The sequence below is a fragment of the Sinocyclocheilus rhinocerous genome, unplaced genomic scaffold (assembly GCF_001515625.1).
Source record: "Sinocyclocheilus rhinocerous isolate Xijiao unplaced genomic scaffold, SAMN03320098_v1.1 scaffold1682, whole genome shotgun sequence".
NCBI lineage: Eukaryota > Metazoa > Chordata > Actinopteri > Cypriniformes > Cyprinidae > Sinocyclocheilus > Sinocyclocheilus rhinocerous.
In genome coordinates this window covers 363,266-387,628 of record NW_015654052.1, presented here as the reverse complement: position 1 = coordinate 387,628, position 24,363 = coordinate 363,266, and the positions used below count along the sequence as shown (strand labels likewise).

At 36.2% G+C, this 24,363-nt stretch overlaps 3 protein-coding genes and 2 pseudogenes across 7 annotated transcripts in view; 3 read left to right on the top strand and 2 right to left on the bottom strand.

Annotated features, from left to right (window-relative positions):
* Positions 1–244: 244 nt before the first annotated feature.
* Positions 245–7,352, top strand: gabpb2a (GA binding protein transcription factor subunit beta 2a). Of its 2 annotated transcripts, none has more exons than XM_016523073.1 (8): positions 245–395; positions 899–1,006; positions 3,758–3,925; positions 4,035–4,229; positions 4,316–4,457; positions 4,575–4,742; positions 5,510–5,622; positions 5,722–7,352. In XM_016523073.1, exons 2-8 carry the CDS (start codon positions 899–901, stop codon positions 6,049–6,051), a joined length of 1,224 nt encoding a protein of 407 aa, XP_016378559.1. In that variant the 5' UTR covers positions 245–395; the 3' UTR covers positions 6,052–7,352. The 2 variants fall into 2 exon arrangements, with proteins under 2 accessions (XP_016378559.1, XP_016378557.1); XM_016523071.1 differs by having other exon boundaries at positions 5,507–5,622.
* A 582-nt stretch (positions 7,353–7,934) lies between these two features.
* On the bottom strand, positions 7,935–11,711 carry LOC107716574 (splicing factor 3B subunit 4-like). The gene is made up of 5 exons (XM_016523054.1): positions 11,616–11,711; positions 11,187–11,315; positions 10,559–11,101; positions 8,344–8,670; positions 7,935–8,252 (listed from the first exon to the last, which is right to left on the bottom strand). Exons 1-5 carry the CDS (start codon positions 11,647–11,649, stop codon positions 8,083–8,085), a joined length of 1,203 nt encoding a protein of 400 aa, XP_016378540.1. The 5' UTR covers positions 11,650–11,711; the 3' UTR covers positions 7,935–8,082.
* Positions 11,712–12,449: 738 nt separating this feature from the next.
* LOC107716582 (ras-related protein Rab-25-like) lies at positions 12,450–17,602 on the top strand (annotated as a pseudogene).
* A 1,514-nt stretch (positions 17,603–19,116) lies between these two features.
* Positions 19,117–23,196, bottom strand: LOC107716583 (NAD(P)H-hydrate epimerase-like; annotated as a pseudogene).
* Positions 23,197–23,600: 404 nt separating this feature from the next.
* LOC107716581 (oxidation resistance protein 1-like) overlaps positions 23,601–24,363 on the top strand; it is a 56,640-nt gene continuing 55,877 nt past the window's right edge. For 3 of the 4 annotated variants that reach the window (XM_016523069.1, XM_016523064.1, XM_016523063.1), the window contains exon 1: positions 23,601–23,697. The gene's annotated coding sequence lies outside the window, so the exon portion shown is untranslated. The remainder of the gene's footprint in view (positions 23,698–24,363) is intronic. The other variant, XM_016523066.1, reaches the window with a different exon arrangement.

The window sequence follows — 24,363 nt, the reverse complement described above, 5'->3', positions numbered from 1 at the left end:
CACTTATTATATACACTTACAATATATTTATAAATAAATATATATATTTTTAAATTGTATCTATACAGTTGAATAGTAGGCTGTGCCTCAAAACCAAGTGAGCTGACTACCTAGTTAGCATTTTGAGCATCATAGACTCGTGCAGGATTTGTGGGGTTAAAACGCATCTAGTAGGCCCAAGCATGCTGTTTGAGTAGGCAGCAAACTAGGTTTTGAGACACGTCCACGGGGTCTGAACGGCTCGCTTTTATTTCCGGGGTTAAAGCAGCCGCCATATCTGAATGCGCTTTAAACGCATAGACATGTTTATGTTCAGCCAGTTGAGAAATACAGCAGGGAGAACTATATAGTGCTTTAATATCACCCAATATACGTCCGACAGACAGGGTATAAAGGTAAGTTTAATATACACAGATCTCATCAGTTGGTGGCGCAGATGCAGGATGTGCGTGATCAGCGCGGCTGTATGTTTGACTCCACATGGCACATGAGTTTAGCATGTAAAATACGAGCTTTAAAACCACCGTTAGATATCCACCCACTGATGCATTTCATATGTTTTTATGTATGTGTTCTTAGGAATTTATTCTAATAAGATTTATACGCTCTCTGTTATTTCTGTTGGTTTTCATTACTTATTTTCTAATGATATGGACAGGAAAGCTGTTGTTCATGTATTCACGTTTTTGAATATCAGCTTGCTTGCTTACAAATACATTGCTCAGCTGGTTAACTGCACTAGTTTATGTGTTTTTAAACGTCCTATGAAATATAAACGCAAACGGCACGTCGAAATCTGTGCACGCTAGATTCTGGACCGATTGCAAATAACGTTAGGCTAGTCGGATAAGTTGTAGTGCATATATATATATATATATATATGTCTGTCTTTGCCTAGATGTCCTTGGTGGATTTGGGAAAACGTCTTTTAGAAGCAGCTCGGAACGGTCATGATGATGAGGTCAGGACGCTGATGGCCAATGGAGCTCCGTTCACTACAGACTGGGTTGGTCATGTTATCAATAATGTTATGAGTTAATATAATTATGCTCTTAGACTTCACAAGAGACAGTCAATTAACAAAGCAATGCTATCATTGCCTTTAAAAAAAAAAAAAGGTCAATGTCATTGACGTTACAATGGCAGTGCTATATACAAGGCATTACTACAAAAACTCCTACATTTTTCTGTGTAAAATGAATTAAAAAGTAACCGAGATCTATTAGAAGTTGTATTTTCAAACTTTGAAGTGTTGCTACAAGACACTTACATTTAGAGAACATACTGACATATTTAGTTCCCTTCAATTTATTCCTTAAAGGGGTCATATGATGCGATTTCAATTTTTCCTTTCTCTTTGGAGTGTTACAAGCTCTTGGTGCATAAAGAAGATCTGTAAAGTTGCAAAGACTAAAGTCTCAAATCCAAAGAGATATTCTTTATAAAAGTTAAGAATCAACCACGCCTACCTAAAACGGCTCGTTCTAACACACCCCCACATACCTACGTCACGATCTCGGCATGTAAAATAATTTCATTTTTTAAATTTGAGTTTTTTTTTTTTTTGCTTTTTTTTTTTTTTTAAGACGACATTTTTAGATTTGTAAATGCAAATTAAATATGTCTGTAAAAATATAGGTCACTTTGATAACTGTACGAACTGTATTAATTTGCTACACATCTCACATTACAAGTCAAATTTACATTTAGTCAATCTATATAATTTGAAAAGAAGTTAAGGATGTGGTTTGACACTTATTATTGGTCAGTGGCAGAGCAAAATTTCCCCAGTCCAGTATATCTCTCTTATATGAATGCACAGAAAAAAAAATCTTCATAGCGTTTTAGAAAGGCGGGGCATAGAGGAGAAACAATAATGTATGTGTTTTTTGAACCTTAAACCGCATAAACGCATTTCATTACACCAAATACACAACATAATGTTCTTTTTAGCAACATCATATGACCCCTTTAAAGGTCTTTAAAAAGTCTTATTTACCTTCATAAAACCTGTATGTAGAATATGAAGGGAATTATACCATATTGTTGCATTAACATTATACAAATAATAATAATCATATTAATTTATAATTTAATCCTATTAAACTTGCTACATTTTTATGGCCTCCATTAATACATATGATATTTAGAATGCTTTGAAGTATCTGTATCGGAGTTTGTTTGTTTGTTTTCTTCAAACCTGGGAAAGTCACGTTCCCAGCTAAAAATTTGTTGCAAACGTACTCGGGGCCTGAATTTCATTTTGGAAAATGGGAGGAATTCCCCCTTTAGTTGGCTCTTATGGGGGGATTTTTTAATTTGAGGGGGGAGTTAGGGTATTTTTTTAGACATATTTTTTTAACTACAATCATCCAACCTAAATATTTTGTCACCCAGTGTATTTGTGTTTTACAATTTATAATGTTTTTGATTCATATTTATATTGTGAGGAAGATACTTAAAAATTACTTTTTCAAATTCTGAATTGAATTAATTTGAACTAAAAAAAAAACAAGTAAACAGTCAGTATTAAAATAAGAATAGATAAATGACAAGCAATGGCACAAACAAATACATTAACAAGATACAACTCAAATGAACAGTGCTTTAGGTTTTTCAGGTAGGTATAACAGTAATATTCCGGTACAGAAATACCACAGAAACTGAATAATCTTTATTTTATTTTTTTTATTATAATCTTTACATTAATGACAGACAGCAGCAGGTTTATTTAGGTTGCTGTCTCTTTAAGACTCCTGCCTCTCTCTAACTGTTACACACAAGTTTTGTTTCTCAACTGTTTACATTCACTTAATAGCCTATATACTGACAATGTTTAGTATAAATCGACTGTTTTACGTGAATACTCATCAAGACGGGCATTTTGACATAATTTTGTATGTATTTGGCCATTTATGAGCAATATAAGACGCAACACAACTTCATTCTGTAGTCGCGCGCTCTCAGATGCAGCTCTATGTGCACGCACTTTGGGTGTGAGCTCACAGAAAGCGGTCTCACAGAGAGTGCGCAAGTACTGAATTGAGCACTTGAATGTTTAAAATTGTAAGACTCAAAAGCACGTGCAAATGATACATTCAGTCATCTGTCCCGAGCATCTTTCACGCTGAAATATTTGCGGGAATCAGTAGAATTATGTGCAATCCCGCGCCGAATTCCAATCCCTGTGTACACATACACACGCCTACAAATTGCTTTGGGGTGTTTTCATTTGGTTGACACTTAACTTTTACTGAGCAAAGGGTCTGAATATTTAGGACCATGTGATATTTCAGTTTTTCTTTTTTAATAAATCTGCAAAAATGTCAACAATTCTGTGTTTTTCTGTCAATATGGGGTGCTGTGTGTACATTAATGAGGAAAAAAAATTAACTTAAATGATTTTAGCAAATGGCTGCAATATAACAAAGAGTGAAAAATTTAAGGGGGTCTGAATACTTTCCGTACCCACTGTATATACAAAAAAATCATAATACAAATGTCCTTTCTGATGAAAATAGATTTTTCCCATCCAAATGTGCTTGTACAAGTAAGCGTAGGCCGATCCTATTAAACTTGCTGCATCTCTTTATGCATACATATGATATTTAAAAAAAAAAAAGTGTCAGGGAATTTTAAAACTGGAAAAGTCATATTCTCTGCTCAAAATTTGTTGCATAGATATATACACATACACACAAACCTACAAACTGCTTTGGCGTATTTTCATTTGCTTGTCTCCTAACGTTTTTTGCAGCTTGGAACATCTCCATTACATTTAGCAGCCCAGCATGGTCATTACTCTACTGCTGAAGTGCTGCTGAGGGCGGGTGTCAGCAGAGATGCCCGAACCAAAGTGGACAGGACCCCTCTGCACATGGCGGCCACTGAGGGCCATGAGGTCATTGTGGATTTATTAATCAGGGTAAGACAATGTTTGTCTTTTGTTATGCTTTTTTTTTAATGTACTGAAAATATTTCAAATCTCAGTTTGTCAGCCGAGGAGACTGATGCAAGTCTCTTAAATGTTTTAGAGTGGTGCCGATATCAATGCCAAAGACATGTTGAAGATGACGGCTCTTCACTGGGCAGCCCAGCACGGCCATCACAACATCGCAGAGCTGTTGATCAAACATGGTGCTGATGTACATGCCCTCAGCAAGTTTGACAAATCAGCTTTTGATATCGCTGTCGACATACAGCACGTTGAACTTGTGCAACTATTACAGGTTTGTCATGTTCAGGGAAAACTGAAAAACATTAGAGAATAGTTTAGGAAATGTTAAAGATGACAAATCCTCTTTGTGTGTTTCAGGAGGGAATGCAGAATCAGGTGAACAGGAATGCCGAAGCGTCAATCATAAACGGCAGCTCCACCCCACAGTTCATCATTCAGGGCGTCCCAAACATCCAAGGGGGAGTCGTCAACCTCACTGACTTGATCAAAACCAACTTGGGTATGATAAGTTGACTAGAAAATAAATATGGAACGGAATAATGCAATATGAAGCTTTTTTCTGATCTTAAATAGTAATTAAACCAACAGTTGCTTTTTGTTTTCTGTTTGTTTTCAGGTGACACAGAGGAGGCCATCGCTGTCAGTGCCTTGGACTCGAGTATCCAGCAAGTGGTGAATGAATCGGGTCAGAGGGTCATAACCATATTAACAGATCAACATGGAAATCTGCAGACAAATGGACTCGGCCAGCCGTTCTTTGTCACAATGCAGGATGGACGACAAGGTATGACTAACTATTCTTATTTTAGATTTTGAAGAGAACTTCTCAGTGTTACAGTTTTAGATGAATATATTTTGGGGTCTGTAAATGTTTCATATTTCAAAGAATTCTCTTATGTATGACAGCAATTTAGTGCCACATAAATAAAAAAAATAAGATTACAAGAATAAAGTCGAAATAATTTGAGAATAAAATAAACATTATGAGAATAACGTCATAGCATTGTGAGATTGAAGTCATAATATTTTGGAGAAGAAAAAAAAATCAAAATTACCAGAATAAAGTCGTAACAATACAAGAATAAAGTTGTAGAAATACGATATTAAAGTCTAAATATTTTAAGAATAAAGGTAATATTTCCAGAGGGAAAAAATTACAGTATTGGCAGAAACAACATTTTTCTGTTAGCTTCTATGCAAAAAAATCTTTTTTTTTTAATATGGCATTAAAATGCCAGTGTATACTCATCAAAGCTGCATTTATTTAATCAAAAATAGATTAAAACAGTAAAATTGTGAAATATTACAATTCCAAATAACTATTTTCTATTTGAATATATTTTAAAATTCCTTCCAGTATTCCTTTTGAAATAGAATTTGTTTGTAACAATGTAAAAGTAATTTGCAGTCACTTTTGATCAATTTAATGCATCCTTGCTAAATAAAGGTATTAATTTCTTTTGGGTTTATATACCTCTATTTTTTCAGATACAGTATATTTTCACTGTATTTTCTGTCATTATTTCTGGTGTTTTTTTTTTTTTTTAGTAGTATTGGCAGTTCCAGCCAATCAAATCACAGAGGAAGTGGTAGATGACTCCGAACCTCCTGCCCGTAAAAGGAAAATCGAAGTTTCATCCAATAATGCAGAGACCAGTGAAACAGTGAGTGCAACTAGATGTAAAAAAAAAACATCCTAAGAGCAAAACATCCAGATGTTAAAAATCACCCCACTCCATCTTGATTCTATCTTTAATCTCCAGGAGCATCTCCAGTGGCAGTTACAGGAAGCCAACAGGAAAGCTCAATCCTATCGTCAGCAGTTGCTCTGCAAAGAGCAGGAAGCAGAGGGGTACCGCATGAAACTGGAAGCCATGGAAAACGGACAGCCCAACGGTACAACAGCCCTGGACCAGGAGCAAGTCGTGTTTGTGCAGGAAGAGGTTGGTTTCGAAGAAACAACGGAGGCAGAAGAGGAAGTAGTCATGTTTTCAGATGGTGGCATAGTCATCAAAACAGAAGAGATCGACTCTGCGGACGAGCAGATAACTTTAGTGGAAGCCACGGCGGGTCACACGGAAGTCATTTCATAAAAGATGGCCCAAGAGCGTGGACTCAGTGCTTAAGCAACCAAAGAGTGCATCAGCACAGTTTTGCTTTGGTTTATTTAGATTTTTTGGCAGTTAAGTCCTTTTTGTAATTTATTTCCTTGTTCTGTTCAGGTTAATGTTTCTTGCTTCAAATGAAAGTTCACAAAGAAACAACCACAATGTGCATCATATGCACACACACACACACGCGCGCGACCAGGGAAAATGATTATTTCTGGGAGTCTGTATCTGTAGTGTCTTTAAAAGTGGTCACCCCTGATTTGTCCTAGATGGGGTTCTTCAAAACAGCTGGAAAAGGTTCACTCAGGATAGAACTCTTAGCAAACTGTATGTTTTTTGAGATCCCCTAGAAATGTAGCTGCCTTATTCAGATAATTAGTTTCATTGCTTTTGAAATTAAACAACGAAACTTCATCTCAGATTGCAGCAGTCATGTGTTCTGTGCATTGGAAGTAAAATAATGCACCAATTTCAAGAATTTGATTTGTAGTCAGTCTTTTTTTTTCTGTTTGGCGATTTTAAAATCTATAGGTTAATTAAAAGTGCCTTTGGTCATGTTTAGTTTTCACTCAAAGGATTCTGCATTATTGCATATATGGTATTTGTTTCAGTGGGTATAAAGCATAATTCCCATTTAACATTTAACTCACATTCCTTGTGTAACATATATATATATATATATTTTTTTTTTTTCTCTGCCTATGTATGATATGTTTAATTACTTTGAATATTAAGTTGAGAGCTCTTGTGCAAAGTGACAAAGAAAAAAGCTTTCACAAATGTAAAAAGTCTCAATTCAGTATCAGGGTTTTGTATGTTAAAATGCATAATTGTGACCTCCCTGAGTTATGAAAAAATAAGTGGTTTCTGAGGTGCATAATTATCTGACATGCTGATATCTGCAATAGATGGCAAGATCAGAAGTGATTGAAATGTATAAATGCTATAAAACAGAAAATAGTGATAGTAAGTGATGTTTGTCAAGGACGTAAATGTAGTAACCTCAGCAGAAATGGTCAATTTTAAGCAGTTGAGATGCATAAACTTCTCGCGAAGGAATTATGTAATTATTTGTCCTTTTAAACATTCATAAAATTATGAATGTTTCTCATCCTCACATTGTAAACATGAGCCACAGTAATATACTGGCACTACAATTTATGAAGCTACAGTGGTGTAAATGCAAAATCTTGAGCTTAGTGTTTTCCTCCACTTGTGTTATGTGCTTATGTGATGTATAAAGCTTTTGACTTATTTTTGATTAAAAATATTGTAATGATCAATTTGTGGCTTCTGCGTACATTTTCTGTTGCTCAGGTTATATACAACCCAGTAAAAGAACATTGTGCACACCACAACACTAAATGTGTGATTTTTCAAGACTAATCATACATTTTGGGGTAAGATTTTTATTTTATTTTACATTTAAGGTCTCTTCTGCTCACCAAGGATTCGTTTATTTGATCAAATACAGTAAAACAGTAATTTTGTGTAATATTTCAATTTAAATATAATTTCCATGTTAATATATTTTAAAATGTAATTTACTTCTGTGATGCAAAGCTGAATATTCAGCATCATTACTCCAGTCTTCAGTGTCACATGATCCATCACTAATCATTCTAATATGCTGGTTTGCTGCTCATTTCTTATTAATGTTGAAAACATTTTTGCGGAAACCCTGACACATTTTCAGGATTCCTTGTTTAATAAAAAGTTCAAAAGAGCAGCATTTATTTGATATAGAAGTCTTTTGTAACATTATAAATGTCTAGAGTCACTTTCGAACAATTTAATGCATCATTGCTTCTGTACTTAAAACAGTACTTCAAATAAGAAATAAGAATAATAAAATGACACAGTTATATAAAATAGTTTATTCTTGCTAATTCTGAATAGGTACATTGATCAAAATTAAGAAATCAGTACACAAAGAAGCAAGAGATCCATCTATCAAAGTACAGAATATAAATAAAACTGACAAAGCTTTCAAAAAGGTCTTCACATTAGGGTTTAGGGAGGCATTGGTGCTCTCACTGGACCCCTCGGTGGTGCAGGAGGACGTGGCGGCATGGGAGGCCCTCTCTGAAAGCCGAAGGGCGGGGGTCTGGGTGGGCCGGCACCATAACCTGGAGGTGGCATTGGCGGAGGAGGTCCCCTCATACCTGGATGCATTGGTGGACCTGTAAAAGAGGGGAGGAATTATTGCTTAACAGATTACGTCTATTTTGCTTCCGTTTAAAAGCACAACAAGGCACTTCTTCACACACGTACCCATTGGGGGACCAAACGGTCCTCTGGGAGGGACACCCATGGGTGGAGGAGGCATGCCGGGTGGAGGTGGCGCTCTTGGTTGAGAAGATCCAGGTGGGTGAGGCACCATTCCTGGAGGTCCTGACGGAGGCATCGGCATGGGCGGCATTCCTGGTGGATTCATTCCCGCAGGAGGGAAGGGCGGTGGTCCCGGCGGGGGCCCTGCGCCGCCAGCCTGTGATCCAGGAGTACCTGGTGCAGGAGGCATGGGCATATTGGGTGGCATCCCATGATGAGGCATTGTGCCAGGTGGAGGAACAGGTGGGAAAGCACCAGGAGGTGGCATTCCTACAAAAAAATTACACAAAAAACATTTATTGTACCAGTAATAAGAGGAAACATATTTGGGTCCAAGATCCTTACATTAGAGGGCTAGTTCACACAAAAATGAAAATTCTGTTATCGTTTACTCACCCTCATGTCGTTCCAAACCCATAAGATTTAAGTTAAGATATTTTTAATAAAACCTGTGAGGTTTCTGTCCCTCCATTGAAAGTCCAGTTAATCAAAACTTAAAAGACCCAAAAAGTTTATAAATGTGTCATAAAAGGAATCCATAAGAATGGAGCAGTTTATTCCAAGTCTTCAAAAGAGATATGATCACTTTATATGACGAACAGATTTAAATTATGCTTTTAAGCTAAACAATGATCGACACCGATACTTGATGTGCTAGATGAGTCAATCAGAGCTGCTTTAAAGATGAATTAAAATTGTTTCATAACTGACAAATTTTTCAACATAGTGTTACGGAAGTAAACTGAATCGTCATTAAATTGGCTCAAGCTGAAAAATGACAATATTGCCTTGTGTAGAGCTTCTTTTTGACTAACATTAGACTGTTATTGAATTGAATCAACACTGAACTGACCAGAACTGAATAATGACACTAATATTGTCTTTTTAAAGCTGCTTTATAGGAGAATTTGTCTCATTTTAAGTAGTTTGCATCATTGATTCTGCTTAAAGGGGTCAAATGATGCTTTTTTAAAGATCATTATTTTGTGTATTTGCTGTAACAGAATATGTTGACATGCTTTAATGTTCAAAAAACACATTATTTTTCAAATACTGTACATTATTGTAACTTTTGATTAAATAAAACATATTCGTGAATGTTGAAATTGACATTAATAACTGTTTTAATTGTTAGTTCATGTTAGCTAATGTTAACCAATGAAACCCTATTGTAAAGTATTACAAAGTAACATAAATCATCCATAATTATGTGCATATTCTTCCATGACTTACAAAAACCAGCATGTAGCCATTTTATTGTACTTTAAAAACAATGGCAATGACAAATGATCTTTTATCCAGTCAAAATGTATCTTCATATAAAAAGAATTGAATTGAAACTGTGAAAACACATAAACAGAAATTGCAAAAATGATATGCAAATGCAATAAAGCCTGATGCATTTGTGAAGCAATTTGTGCATGTTTTAAAGTCTGCATGCATTAATACTGTCAGGATGCCGCTGGGAGGAGGAAACAAGTGTGGCTGCTGTAAGAAGTCGGTGTATTTCGCTGAGGAGGTTCAGTGTGAAGGGCAAAGCTTCCACAAATCCTGCTTTCTGTGCTGTAAGTCTCACACACACAGCTGACCTGAGACCTGCTGTGACACTGTCTGTTACTGATGCTCTGTATTCACATCACAATATGTGAACTAACGTGAGAGATGGCATCAGATGTTCGAAATCTATTAGAGACAGACACATATCCACACATACACTTTCACCTGACACCTCCAGTGCTCTAATGGAGTAGTTTAAGCAGAAAGGATGTGCATGTGAGCGTGAGATTCTCCGTGTGGAAATGGGTGGTGAGGGTTCGTCCTGCAGAGAGAGGGTGTTAGCCGGAAAACGGAAAATTATTCATGCAGATAGTCATATATATATATCATGGAAAATATAATATAATGTTTTTGAACAAAACTGTCAGCTGTGATTGTGATAGCATGACACCAACCCAGAGGAAATTACAAATCTCCACAAATGCCAGTGGATTTCATTTATGATTTTTCTGTCCTACAAGAACCCAGGTTTAAAAAAAAAAAAAAAAAAAAAAAGTTAATTGTGTTTCACAGACGAACCAATGTCTTATGGGTTTAGAACAACATGAGGATGAGTAAATGACAGAATTTTCATTTTTGGTCGACTATCCCTTCAACTAACCTGGAATTGGAATCCCTGTTCCAAGGGCAGTCATGACCGGTGTAGGAAGTGTGGGAGGTGGTGGAGCGTCTGCGAAAAGCTGATGGGGACGATCGGCCTGTGAAAGTGGATTCTGGGCGGCCAGGAGGCGCTCTGCAGCCGAGCCGTGCCTCTCGCCTTTTGAGTCTTTCTTAAAGGCGTATGAAACCGTGATGGGCCGATTGCAGAGATACTGGCCATTCATGGCCTCAATAGCTGCATCGGAGGCATCAAAACTGGCAAAGTTGATGAAAGCATAACCCTTCGAGTTGCCCGTGTCCGGATCTCGCATGATCTTCGGTGTCTGAAGGATCACGCCGAAAGCGCTGAAAGTGTCATAAAGGAGTTTCTCATCGATCTCAGGGTCTAAGTTGCCAATGAAGATGTTGGCACCGACGTCGAGGTTCTTGTTGTGTGCCGAAGCCTTGTTGACTCGGATGGGTTTGCCGTAAAGTTTGATCATGTTCATGATCTTTATGGCGTAGTCTGCATCCTCTTCACTGAGGAACTCCACAAAGCCATAACCTGAAGATTAGAGAGAAATATCAACTTAAAAGCATCAAAAATGTTAGAATGTTTTCTCTGAAGGCTCAAAGATAAGGTAACTCACCCTGATGTTGTCCTGTTACCCTGTCTTTGGGCATGTGTGTGTTTACAACAGGACCAGCTTGCAGGAAAAGCTCCCATAACAAAGGTTCAGAGACCTTCTCATCAAGACCTCCCACATATACAGTGGCATCTTAAAAAAAATAAAAATGAACACTATTGCATTGGACACAAAGATAAGGCACGTATAAAATAAAATACACATTATTTTGATGATTATTTCTACTACTAATAGTATTTATACACATATATTATATTAGTTTGATACACTCAATCTAAATTAAAACCAAAACTTTTCTTTGCTATTTGCAAGCATATTTGAATGAATGGCAGATATGAAAAGCTTAAATCTTTCCATAGTTCTGCAATACTTTTCTTGTCTTAAATAAAGTGCATTCAAGTATCCCTACGAGTTTAGAATTATTAAATTTACCTTGATTTCGTTCTGAAATCGGCCCCGCCGCCATGATGAACCCGGCGTGCGTTCTGACGGAAGTGATTCGCTTTCCTCTGTAGCGTAGCGTTTCGCGATTCAATACAACACGTCAGCGCAGTGCTGCCGCCCACAGGACAGGAGGATGAACCGTCACGCTTTTGTGGCTGTTTAATTCTGATTTACTGCGTCCTTTGCTCTTTTTTTGTTGTGAAATTACTTAATCTTTGCTCTTAATATTGCTCACAGCAGTGTCAGAGCAGTGCTATATCAGTGTTTCAGGACCTAGACTGTACACTGACAGGACATCTGTGGCAAAATACACAGTACCATCATACAAAAGTAACAAAACAGTCCTTAAAATCAAACATGCAGTTTATTAATATAACAATGAGCTGTAGATACCCAACAATATGCAAAAATACTGACATGCAAATGCTGCATGAACAGCAGAGGTGTGATTTACCAGCCTAACATGAAACAACACTCGTCCAAACAGGTACATTTGCATCAAAATAAAGTAAATCTGCATTTTCATTCAAAGCTTTTGTATTGAAATAGGACATCCTTGTTTATATGTCATGGCATATTAAGTGAAACCCCTTTATTTTATGTTTACAGGAACTGAACCTGTCAGTAGGAGTTGTGAACGTGACATGTACATGTTGATGCAGGACAGCTAGGTTTATGACTCAGCTGTATGTCTACAGACATACAAATTGGATACATGTACTGTTGTATTGAGAAAGAACTGTGATTTAACAGTTTTGTGCGAGAGTGTGAAGTCACTCCCATTGTGTGTCAGTGGTTCTACCTGTTTCACCTGCTCCCCCACCCCAACTGTCTCAAAGAAGAGTGTAGCTGTGTGGAATCTGCCTTTAGACCAGCACAAGAATGGATCGATAAACCTTTTTAGAAACTTGAGCATCTGCTTTTCTCCTCCCAGTGGATTTTGAGCTAGAGTAACAAGTAAGCACTAAATACAGACTGAGACATAACTGCTAGGGTTGAACATGGGGACAGATTTAGCCTACAACTTTGTCTTCAAAGGTAAGTTTTAGTCAGTTGACTGGAGATCAGATTTATCTCAGACAGTTTTTACGGTCTGAATGATAATGATAATAATCTTGAGCATGTAAAAAATTTAATAAAATGGTTATTTTTTGTCTTGTCACCCTCTTTAATTTTTATTCAAATTTTGTGAATTAGAATAGAAAGTCAATCAATTAAAGTGAGCTAAAAGGTTTTTGTTGTCTTTCAGTGGTTTTAATTGGGGAATCAGGGGTTGGAAAGAGCAACCTACTGTCAAGATTTACCAAAAACGAGTTCAATCATGACAGCCGTACAACCATTGGGGTGGAATTCAGCACTCGCTCCATTCAAGTGGATAGTATTACCATCAAGGCCCAGATCTGGGACACTGCAGGTCTAGAGCGCTACAGGGCTATTACCTCCGCGTAAGTCACTCATTTCCTTATCCCAAAATATTTGTCATTAAATCCTAAGGATATATCTGATCTATGTATTGTCTATGTATGAATCCTTATTTAAGATAAATGCTGGCTGTGGAATTTGTAGTGATCGATTGAGCATCACACCCAGAACCACTCCTTTTTTTAATCTGGGCAACAGTTAAAAGTATAACAGTATAAAAGTATAAACAGTTATAAGTATATGTCTCTTATGCTCACCAAGGCTGATTTATTTGATCAAAATTACAGTAAAAAAAGAGCAATGCAGTGAAATATTGCTACAACCTGAAATAAGTTTCCATTTTAATATATTTTAAATTTGTAATTTTGTAGTGCTGTCAAACGATTAATCGCGATTAATCGCATACAAAATAAAATGTTTGATTGCACAATATATGTGTGTTCTGTGTATATTTATTATGTATATATAAATACACACACATACAGTATATCTTTTTTAAATATTTACATGTATTTACATGTTTATGTTTATATTCATAAAATTTATATTATAAATACATATATTTAATATATAAACATAACATATTTTTCGGAAATATATACATGCTTGTGTGTGTATTTATATATACATAATAAATATAAACAGCAAACATACATATATTATGTAAACAAAAACTTTTATTTTGGATGCGATTAATCGCGATTAATCGATTGACAGCACTAGTAATTTTACATAATAATTATTTAAAATGTAAAAAATGTCATTTTAAAATGTAATTTACTCCTATGATACAAAGCTGCTTTTTCAGCATCACTACTCCAGTCTTCAGTGTCACATGATCCTTCAGAAATATGCTGATTTGCTGCTCAAGAAACATTTCTCATTATTATCAATAATATTGAAAATAGTTTTGTTTAATATTGTTGTGTAAGTTTTTTTCATGATTCTTTGATGAATAGAAAGTTCAAAAGAACATGCTTTATTTTAAATGTACTTTTTATTATATTATACATTTCTTTACTGTCACTTTTAATCAGGTTACTACATTCTTGCTGAATAAAAGTATTAACTTCTTTAAAAATTTACTGACCCCAACCTTTTGAATGGTATTGGAGATGAATACCTGTGAAAAGAGATATGATAGGTTATGATTATGAAAAAAGGACCTTTCTCATCATTGTAAACAAAATAATGAATCATAAAGCACGATCTGAGCTAATATCCACTTCCTGTTTCTGCATATGTAATAATGAGTAGTTTTTGTCTCTTGTAGGTATTACAGGGGAGCCGTGGGTGCTCTGCTGGTTTATGACATCACCAAGCACCTGACGTATGAGAACGTCGAGCGATGGCTAAAGGAGCTGTAATGACCATGCTGATTCTCATATAGTAGTCATGCTTGTGGGAAATAAAAGTGACCTGTTAAATGTACGCACTGTGCCAACAGAGGAGGCTAAGGTCTTTGCAGGTGTCAATGCATTTCATAACTCTTTGTTTCAGACATTTTAACCCTTAAAGAGAAAGTTCACCAAAATTGTGTCATCATTTACTCACCCTCATGTTGTTCCGACTTTTTTTCTTCTGCAGAACACAAAAAACAATATTTAGATTTTTTATTTTTTTTTGGTACATACAATGAAAGTCAGTGGGGTCTAATATTGTCTAAATTTTTCAAAATATCTTCTTTTGTGTTCCACAGAAGAATGAAAGTCACACAGGAATTTTCATTAAAGGGGTCATATGATGCGATTTCAATTTTTCCTTTCTCTTTGGAGTGTTACAAGCTCTTGGTGCATAAAGAAGATCTGTAAAGTTGCAAAGACTAAAGTCTCAAATCCAAAGAGATATTCTTTATAAAAGTTAAGAGTCTTTTATAAAGAGAGGAACAATATGTGGAAAATAATGTTTTTTTTTAACCTTAAACCGCATAAACACATTTCATTACACCAAATAATGTTCTTTTTAGTAACATCATATGACCCCTTTAAGAATTTTCATTTTTGAATGAGCTTTGCCTTTAAGACATACTCATCTTATATGTTGTTAAATGATTAACCATTTATTTTTAAAAGTATTGTTTATTTATTTGATAAAACAGAGGCCAAAGGCTTGCTTTTTATGGAGACCTCTGCATTAGAGTCAACTAATGTTGAATCTGCCTTCCTTGAAGTTCTAACAGGTGAGTTTTCTTTTTACTTCAAGTCACTGATTAACATAAGCACAGCAAAATTTTACGAGATTTACGCTGGCAGCCAAAAGTTTGGATTAATTACGAATTTTTTATTGCTTTTGAAAGATAAAGTCATCTCTTATGCTCACCAAGACTGCATTTATTTGATCAAGAGTAAACACAGTGATATTGTGAAACAAGAATGTAATAAAATAAAACGTAATAAACGTAACGTAACAAAACGTAATAAAAACATACATTAACAAAAGAACTGCTTTCTATTTTAAAATGTAATTTATTCCTGTAATGCGAAGCTGATTTTTCAGCATCATTACTCCAGTCTTCAGAGTCACATGATCCTTCAGAAATCATTCTAATATACTGATTTGCTGTGCAAGAAACATTTCTTATTATCAATGTCATAAACAGTTTTTGCTGCTTAATATTCTTATGGAAACTATGTTACACTACCATTCAAATTTTTAGAGTCAGTATGAAAAACACAAAACAATTATTTTTAGCAAGGATGTATTAATTTAATCAAGGGTGACAGTAGAACCATTTATAATGTTACAAAAGATTTCTATTTAAAATAAATGCTGTTCTTTTGAACTTTCTTGTTCATCAAATATACCTGAAAACAATGAACTATGGTTTCCACAAAAATAGTAATCAGCACAACAGCTTTCAACACTGATGATAATAAGCATCATTAATAATTGAGCAGCAAATCAGTATATTAGAATGATTTCTGAAGGATCATGTGACACTGAAGACTGGAGTAATGATGCTGAATTCACAGGAATAAATTACATTTGAAAAAATATTCAAATAGAAAGTTATTTTAAATTGTAATAATATTTCACAATATTAGTTTTTTTTATCAAATAAATGCAGCCCTATTGGGCGTAAGATACATAGAAATATCTTTCAAAATCATTTAAAAATCCTAATTATTCCAAACTTTTGGCCACTAGTGTATGTATAGCATATATGTGACCCTGGAGCACAATACCAGTCTTAAGTCGCTGGAGTATATTTGTAGCAATAGCCAAAAATACATTGTATGGGTCAAAATTATAGATTTTTCTTTTATGCCAAAAATCATTAGGATATTAAGTAAAGATCATGTTCCATAAAGATATTTTGTAAATTTCCTACTGTAAATATATCAAAACTTCATTTTGATTAGTAATATGCATTGCTAAGAACTTCATTTGGACAACTTTAAAGGCGATTTTCTCAATATTTTGATTTTTTTTGCACCCTCAGATTCCAGATTTTCAAATGGTTGTATTTCGGCCAAATATTGTACTATCCATCAATGGAAAGCTTATTTATTCAGCTTTCAGATGATGTATAAATCTCAATTTCGAAAAATTGACCCTTCTGACTGGTTTTGTGGTCCAGGGTCACATATAGTAAATATTCTTGACTTTATCTGACTTTAAATGCATGAAGACAATGTTCATTTATGTTTCCTCCATCAGCAATACACAAGAAGGTTGCTAGTAAAGAGGTCACCAGAGGTTCGATCAGCGCAGTGACTCTGGGCCCTTCCAGCGAGTTTAATGAGGAGAGACGGTCCTGCTGTAACAGCTCCTGAACAGATGAATGAACATCCAGACAAAGGCATCAAGAGCAAAACAAAGACATTTACCTGTGACATGGATCCCTTCATACCTGCATGGAGGCATTTCTTCATGCTTGACCCTCGCTGGATGCCATATCAGTGAGCAAAATGAAGAGGGGACCAGCGTTTTTTAGCGTTATTGTTTTGTTGCTTGTTTTTTACTTTTAAAAGATGTAAACAATTGGAACTGATAATGTAAGATTAAAATAAGTTGTTTTCTTGGTAATTATGACTAGACATGAATGTAAATTACTTTGGATGAAACACAAATGGGTTGTGCTGTATTATAAAGCTATTTATATGGTGTGAAATGAACAAAATTTCTATTTCAGTACAGACTTCGGGTCTATAAATTATAGATAAAAATATAAACTCCTCAATCTTTACAACAGAGTAAATAATATTTTGGACTGATATATAATACATTGAAAATATACAGTGTAGAATGTCTTTTTACAGTCATACATTTCTCATGGAAGGAATCTATGGCTTATGGATCGTTTATTTTCCAAAAGGGTGAGATCTGAGTTCTTTCGTGGAAGCAAATAATTTCATATTCATTATAGAAACAGGAAGAAGCTCTGTACACTGCATGCTGCCACTTGCAAAATTCATTATATTAACTGAAACAGCATTATTTTAGTCTTAAGACCTTATTCAGGCACAAAAAACGGTGTCGTTTTAATAAATATAAGGAATTTTATGCAAGCTACATCAACGTGTGGGACTTCATTTCTTTTCTCTACACATCTGCTCAAGTGTGTGCTGACTTGTTTGTCTATAAAAATATTCATTAACATACAGTTGTAGCTTTATGTATTTTTTATTTTTATGCCATCTGAAATGTTACACATTTCCATATGTAATATGTAACATTAATATATTTAAACACAATAAAAACAATAATGCAGTAATTATTCAGGCTTAGTCATTAAATCCATAACCATCAAAAACTTTAATGAAATATATATTTTTAAAATTTATTTTAATTAGAGGTTTTTATAAATTCATACATAACTAATTAGAGTGATTCCTTTGAAACATTCGGTAACAATGCTTGGCAATAAGGAGTTTCGCAATTATTGACTGATGATGATTAATCAATTCTATATCTGCCCATTACATGAAAGTGGAAGAAGTATTCAGAGTGGTAAACGTCTCTAGGTTATGTACGTAACCATGGTTCCCCGAGGGAACGAGACGCTGCGTCGAGAATCGCTTTGGGAACGCCCCTGCGTGACCGCGTTCTGAAGCACGTGTAAAATCAGTCCAATGGAGCAGCGAGACGAGAACTTGGGAACCTGGGGTAGATGCCAGGTCTAGGTTATAGAAACGGACAAAAGTGTGCGGAGAGAACCAGCCCGCTGCAGCACAAATGTCCTGCAAGGCCACACCCAAGTTGAAAGCCTTGGAGGCCGCCATACTCCTGGTCGAGTGCGCTCTGACCCCCATAGGTGACGGGAGGCCAGAGGACTCGTAGGCTAGTGAGATGGCCTCGACCACCCACCTACTCATAGTCTGCTTGGTCGCACTGCTTGATCCTTTCTTTGGCGGACCAAAGCAAACAAACAGCTGATCTGCCGACAGGATGTCTGCCCCCTGATTGAGATACCCAGGAATGTAGACTGCTCTTAGCGAGAGGAGCTTCCCCTGAGCCCACAGAAGGATCTGGCGCGCCAGCTTGTACAAGGGGCGCGAACGCAGACCCCCCTGCCGATTGATGTAGGAGACCACCGATGTGTTCTCTGTGCGGACAAGCACATGATGTCCCGTTAGGTCTGGAAGAAAGTGTGTCAGAGCTTGAAACACGGCCAGCATCTCCAGGCAGTTAATGTGCCAGGTGAGATGATGGTCTTCCCACAGACCCTGGAAAGAGTATCTACTTCTTGTTCCATTACCAGAGCCTGCTCGGGGCGCACTAGTGTGGGAATGACCACGTTGAAACGAGGAGGACGAGAACCGAACTGTATTCTGTAGCTGAGGTGTTATCCTTTCCTCCCCAGGTGGGGCTGCCCTCAGGGACCTGACAATGGTGGTGTCAGGACCGTTTAGCCAAGGTCCTCTTAGACAAAATAATGGTCCGCAGATCCGTTTTCGGTCTTGACACCTCAGCATGGAGATCGGGGGAAAACGGAAGGCCCCGTCGTGAAGGCTGTGATCTGGATTTCAAAAAACGCTCAATTACACGTGCTTCAGAACGCGGTCACGCAGGGGCGTTCCCAAAGCGATTCTCAACGCAGCTTGAGTTCCTGAAGGGGAATCAAAGTTATAACCCATGGTGTTTTTTTTTGTTGATTAGTGACATGAAGGGCTTAATGCTCAGTTCAGTTGATACACACAATCAGTGTCTGGGTATGGAGGCAGATTCAGCTGGAACTTCTTCTCAAGTGCAGGAGGAACAAATCGTCCTCCCAGGAAGTGGTAGCGTCCTTTGAAGTGATTGGCTGCTTTCTTAGGGGCTGTGAGGGAGATGAGCATGTCAGGCTGAATCCCATCAGGACAGCCGTTCTCCACATCCCAACCTAAAGAGTGAAAGAAATGACACATACTTTGTCACAATCAGAAGACATATATGATAAACTAGTTGACTTACTATTACCAGGCATTTTATACAATAAAAAAATGCTCTTGGCTCATAAATGCTAATCAAAAAGATCAATAAACTCCTAAAACATTTTTTTCTACTGAATGCTTGGATTGCAATTAAATTAGTGATGTGTGTGTGTTCTCACCTGAAGGTATGTCAACGCTAGCAATGGGCACAGTGATTTTCTTTAGTTGGGAGAGGATGTCACCGAACGGCTCTCGCACCGCACCCTTAAAACTGAATCCAAAGATGGCATCCACCACCAAATTATACACTTCATCAATCACAACAGCCTGAAGACAGCATGAGGAGGAAATACACAACTATTACACATATCAAATATATACACTGCTGTTCAAAGGTTTGGGGTTGGTAAGATGTTTTAATGTTTTTGAAAGTCTCTTATGCTCACTATAAGGCTGCATTTATTTGATCAAAAAGACAGTAAAAACTATTTCAAATAAATGTTTTCTATTTTAATATATTTTAAAATGTAATTTATTCCTGTGATGCAAAGCCTGAGTTTTCAGCATCATTACTCCAGTCTCACATGATCCTTCATAAATCAGTCTAATATGCTGATTTGCTGCTCAAGAAACATTTCTTATTATTATCGACGTTGAAAACAGTTGTGGTGCTTCATATTTCTGTGGGTAAATCTTTAAAGTCACATTTGAGCAATTTAATGCATCCATGTTGAATAAGAAAGTTAATTTCTTTAAAAAAAAAAATTCTATTGACCCCAAAAATGTTGAACAGTAGTGTACATATACACAAATATAAATATAAATATAAAAAATACGTAATATTAAACTGTCAGCTGGGTGTGCAAATCATGAACAACTAGTACACTGAGGGCAGTTAGCACATTATTTTATCATATATTAAAGAAAAGAAGAAAATATCTGGCCCCCCTACAGTGTAAAAGATGTGGTATTGACTGCTGGGGTTTTGTGTTGTACCTCAGGCAACTCTGTCAGGAAGGATATATCCATCTTCTCACACTGGGTGGTAAGATTCTGGAACAGCTGTTTGTTGGGGCGCTTTGGGTACAAGGTTCATATCCCTGGGAGATTCACATGCAATATGAGTGCATAAGTCAATACACCTTCATAAAATATTAGGTTTAATGAAGGAACGAATTTAAACAGGTGCAGCAAGGTTATTTTCAGCTATAAAATGAACTCACAAACAGTTTGAGATGTCGAGCACAAACCAACCCATCTCCACCATTATTTCCTGGCCCACAGATAACCAAAACTCTAAGTGGACTCTTGAGCAGTGATTGTAGAGGATAACCATATGAAGCAAAAAAATGCTTTTAATGAGTATGATGCACCACATAGCTGTATTTGATCCTTTCTGCATGTTGATGGAGCATCAGATGTACCTTTGACACAGCTGTGGCACAGCTCAGACCGGCCAGCTCCATTAACTGATCCACACTGAAGCTGTACTCATTGAACAGCTCCTCATCAATGTGCTGAGCCTCTTCTTGCCTATGAAAGAAAGATTAAATACAAACATTCATTATGTTTGTGCCAGGAACTAAGGGAATACATACATCACTTAAAAGGAATAGTTCACCCAAATATCAAAATTGGTTGAAAATATATGCACCCTCAGGTCATCCAAGATGTAGATGAGTTTGTTTCTTCATCAGAACAGATTTGGAGAAATGTATCATTACATCACTTGCTCACCAATGGATCCTCTGCAGTGAATGGGTGCCGTCAGAATGAGAGTCCACAAAAACCATCACAATGATCCAACAAGTAATCCACACCACTCCAGTCCATCAATTAACATCTTATGAAGCAAAATCTGTGTGTTTAACAGATTCATCATTAAGAGATTTTTAACTTCAATCTTTTGCTTCTGGCTAAAATAAAAGTCCTCTATCCATAATATTACTTTTTCCAATGAAAAAGTCATCTTGTCTGAATCAGGACAGAAATATGCACAGATCAAACAGCCCAAAACAGTTCTAAACAAATATGTCAGTGGATTTTGATGTGAGAGGACAAAAGGACTTTTCACTGGAAACGTTTAAAGTTAAAATGTCTTGATGGATTTGTTTCTCACAAACATGCAAGATGTTAATTGATTGGCTGGAGTGGTGTGGATTACTTGTGGATTATTGAGATGTTTTTATCAGCCGTTTGGACTCTCATTCTGACGGCACCCATTCACTGCAGAGGATCCATTGGTGAGCAAGAGATGTTATGCTAAATTTCCCAAAATCTGTTTTGATGAAGAAACAAACTCATCTACATCTTGGATGGCCTGAGGGTGAGTAAATTTTTTAAATCAAACTTTAATGGCAAATAATGCAACATAACGAATCTTCAATGAAGGGTTACTATAGTTAACTAAAATAATTTTTGTTACTTAAAAACTAATTCAAAATATAATTAAAAATAGTATCGCAATGATAAAAATAACAATGCTTCAGAGCTAAGATCTTGTCCACCATTAGTACAATAACCTTTTAAGCAAAACTCAAATGCCAGAAAGACAATTACTGACATTCACAACAGTAATGTTTGATCATATTATGGACTAACTGTACCACTGACAAATGATGATTGACATGCAACAATACTACTAATGTTAGTGAGAGTGCAGTGCCTTTACAATCACCCCAAGTACTTGATATGGATCAGGTGTTAATTATTAATCATCATCAGTGACAAATTACATAAATTACGGTTCCTAAAAATTTTTGCTGAGATTATCTCGGTACCGTATCTACTTGGTTTGCATCTGTTTCTCCAGTATGACGATTTAATCGGTCTTTACTGCACGGCTCTGTACACTTTTAGTTCACTGCTCAATGCAACGATACCTTCAAAATGGCGCCTCGGTGACGTCACACATTATAAACACACGTGACTGACAAAGACCGATTGGCCATAGTGCAAGCCTGTCTGTGAGCGAGGTCTTTACTGTAGATCTTACTGGCAACATGTGCACATGCGCCTGTATGGGTCAGGACAGAGCCTCCTCGTGATGTCACAAGAAGACCGATTCCAAACAGGGCTCGAACTCCCAACATTCACCTGGTTAAAGCACCTGAACACAGAAACACAATAAGAAAGTTGTCAAGAAATGATGGTGCATGTTGTTGATTTTTGCCTACATAGAGAAAAAAAGAGAAAAATATTGCTTCATTCTTGGAAAGCATTCTGAGCATAGAAACGCAAAAATCTGCTGCCCATATATACTAAACTTGGTCACTCGTTGTTTTCTGGTAAGGAGGTCGCTGGCAGACATAGTACCTTATCCAAAAAGTTACTGAACAGATATGCAATATATTTTTGTGTGTGTAAAAAAGGGATTCTATAATGAAAATAATATAAATAGTCATTATATTAATTTGTAGGCTAATATAAATATACATATACAATATGCATAACTAATGCATATAACTCAACCTGGGCAACTTAATCATAAGAAATCATATTTTAGAGCAGTTTAACATGCTACAATCGGGTCAAAATACTATTACGGGAAGAGTCAACTTATGTAAATATATAAAAAGGCAGAAGCATTCAGTACCTGTTAGCAAGTGTGTCTATATTAAGGTCAAACACTAAGGTAACATTCGTTAACACCAAGAAATGCTCAAGACACCGCCAGCAGAATAAAAACAGAGCAAAAAACAATCCAGTTACAACTTTACAGGATACAACCATGCAGAAGTACATGAAATAGTTAGGATATTTGCAGCCCTCTGCTGCTGAAACCCAGTAAATAAACAAAACAATATCCGGGTTAGTGTACATGAGTCGCTTTTCACAATAACAGTCTGACTTCTATGCAATTTTGTTAAAAAATATTTGGTCTAAATCAAATTGAAATCAAATGAAATAAATAATAATAATAATAATAATAATAATAATAGTTGTTGTTGTTGTTGTTGCTGCTGCACACATATGTTTGAAAATATGGGATCTTTTGAAATTATTCCTGGCCCTTTCTGTTAATTTATCATTGAATATCATGTATATGTAATGTTTCCATACTGTCAGTCGATTCTTGGAACATATCCGTGTATTTAGCCTCCACATTCGTATGCTAAGGTCAGGTCTAGTTTTGGTTGGACCCACACCCCTTTTTCTCAAGTTGTGATGGTATGTTCCGGGTGTTTAATAGCGCGCTCAGAACGCTAATGCTGGGACAGAGTGTATGATAGTGATAAACACCGCATGAATTTAACATTCCCTGGATATGCTGACGCATTACCTGGCTTAAGGTAAGCGCGAATTAATTTCAAACGATTTGTTATGTTATTTAGTATAAGAATAAGCTGCTGAGTCTGGATGTAAACAACCGGATTCCCATAAAAGGAAATTTAACTTGAACTTGACTTTTTCTAATGACAGCACAAACCGTCTAAGAGCTTATGGACTTTTTTCTTGGCGTTTTGAATGACATTCTGAGTAAAATTGTGACAATAGGGACTATGTTGTTTTATGTTACTATGTTGTTTTATATTACTATGTTGTTTTATATTACTATGTTGTTTCATTTTAATGAATTAATGCGCATTTAATGTATTGTTTATTATGCGAGTATTTATTTTTGGGCTAATTTAATTTAAGGAACCCAGGAAGTAGTTCACATCCTTTATTTATTTATTGTTTGTTTGTGTCTTTGTGGAAGACTAGATGCGATATGCACACTGATTCAGTATTAAGTTTCCAGATAAAGATCACTGTGTTAAAACAAAACGAAACAAACAAAAAAAACCCTGTCATTTCTTTATAAGAAGAAAACATGCAAGCTTTCTTCTTCTGCAGTTTTAAACGCAATATGACCTTAAATCTGGCATGGAATGAATAAAGCCATTCTGTCATGGTAATACCATGGCATTCTTTGAAGTACCTGTGCAAATATAATAATTCAGTACAATGATATA

Excerpts from the sequence above, each read along its gene's own strand:
- gabpb2a (XM_016523071.1), top strand. The coding sequence starts at position 899 with ATGTCCTTGGTGGATTTGGGAAAACGTCTTTTAGAAGCAGCTCGGAAC. Across the intron at positions 1,007-3,757 it reads CTCCGTTCACTACAGACTGG|CTTGGAACATCTCCATTACA; the intron begins GTTGGTCATGTT and ends CGTTTTTTGCAG. Across the intron at positions 4,458-4,574 it reads CTTGATCAAAACCAACTTGG|GTGACACAGAGGAGGCCATC; the intron begins GTATGATAAGTT and ends GTTTGTTTTCAG.
- LOC107716574 (XM_016523054.1), bottom strand. The coding sequence starts at position 11,649 with ATGGCGGCGGGGCCGATTTCAGAACGAAATCAAG. Across the intron at positions 11,102-11,186 it reads GGTAACAGGACAACATCAGG|GTTATGGCTTTGTGGAGTTC; the intron begins GTGAGTTACCTT and ends TCTAATCTTCAG. Across the intron at positions 8,671-10,558 it reads AACAGGGATTCCAATTCCAG|GAATGCCACCTCCTGGTGCT; the intron begins GTTAGTTGAAGG and ends ATTTTTTTGTAG.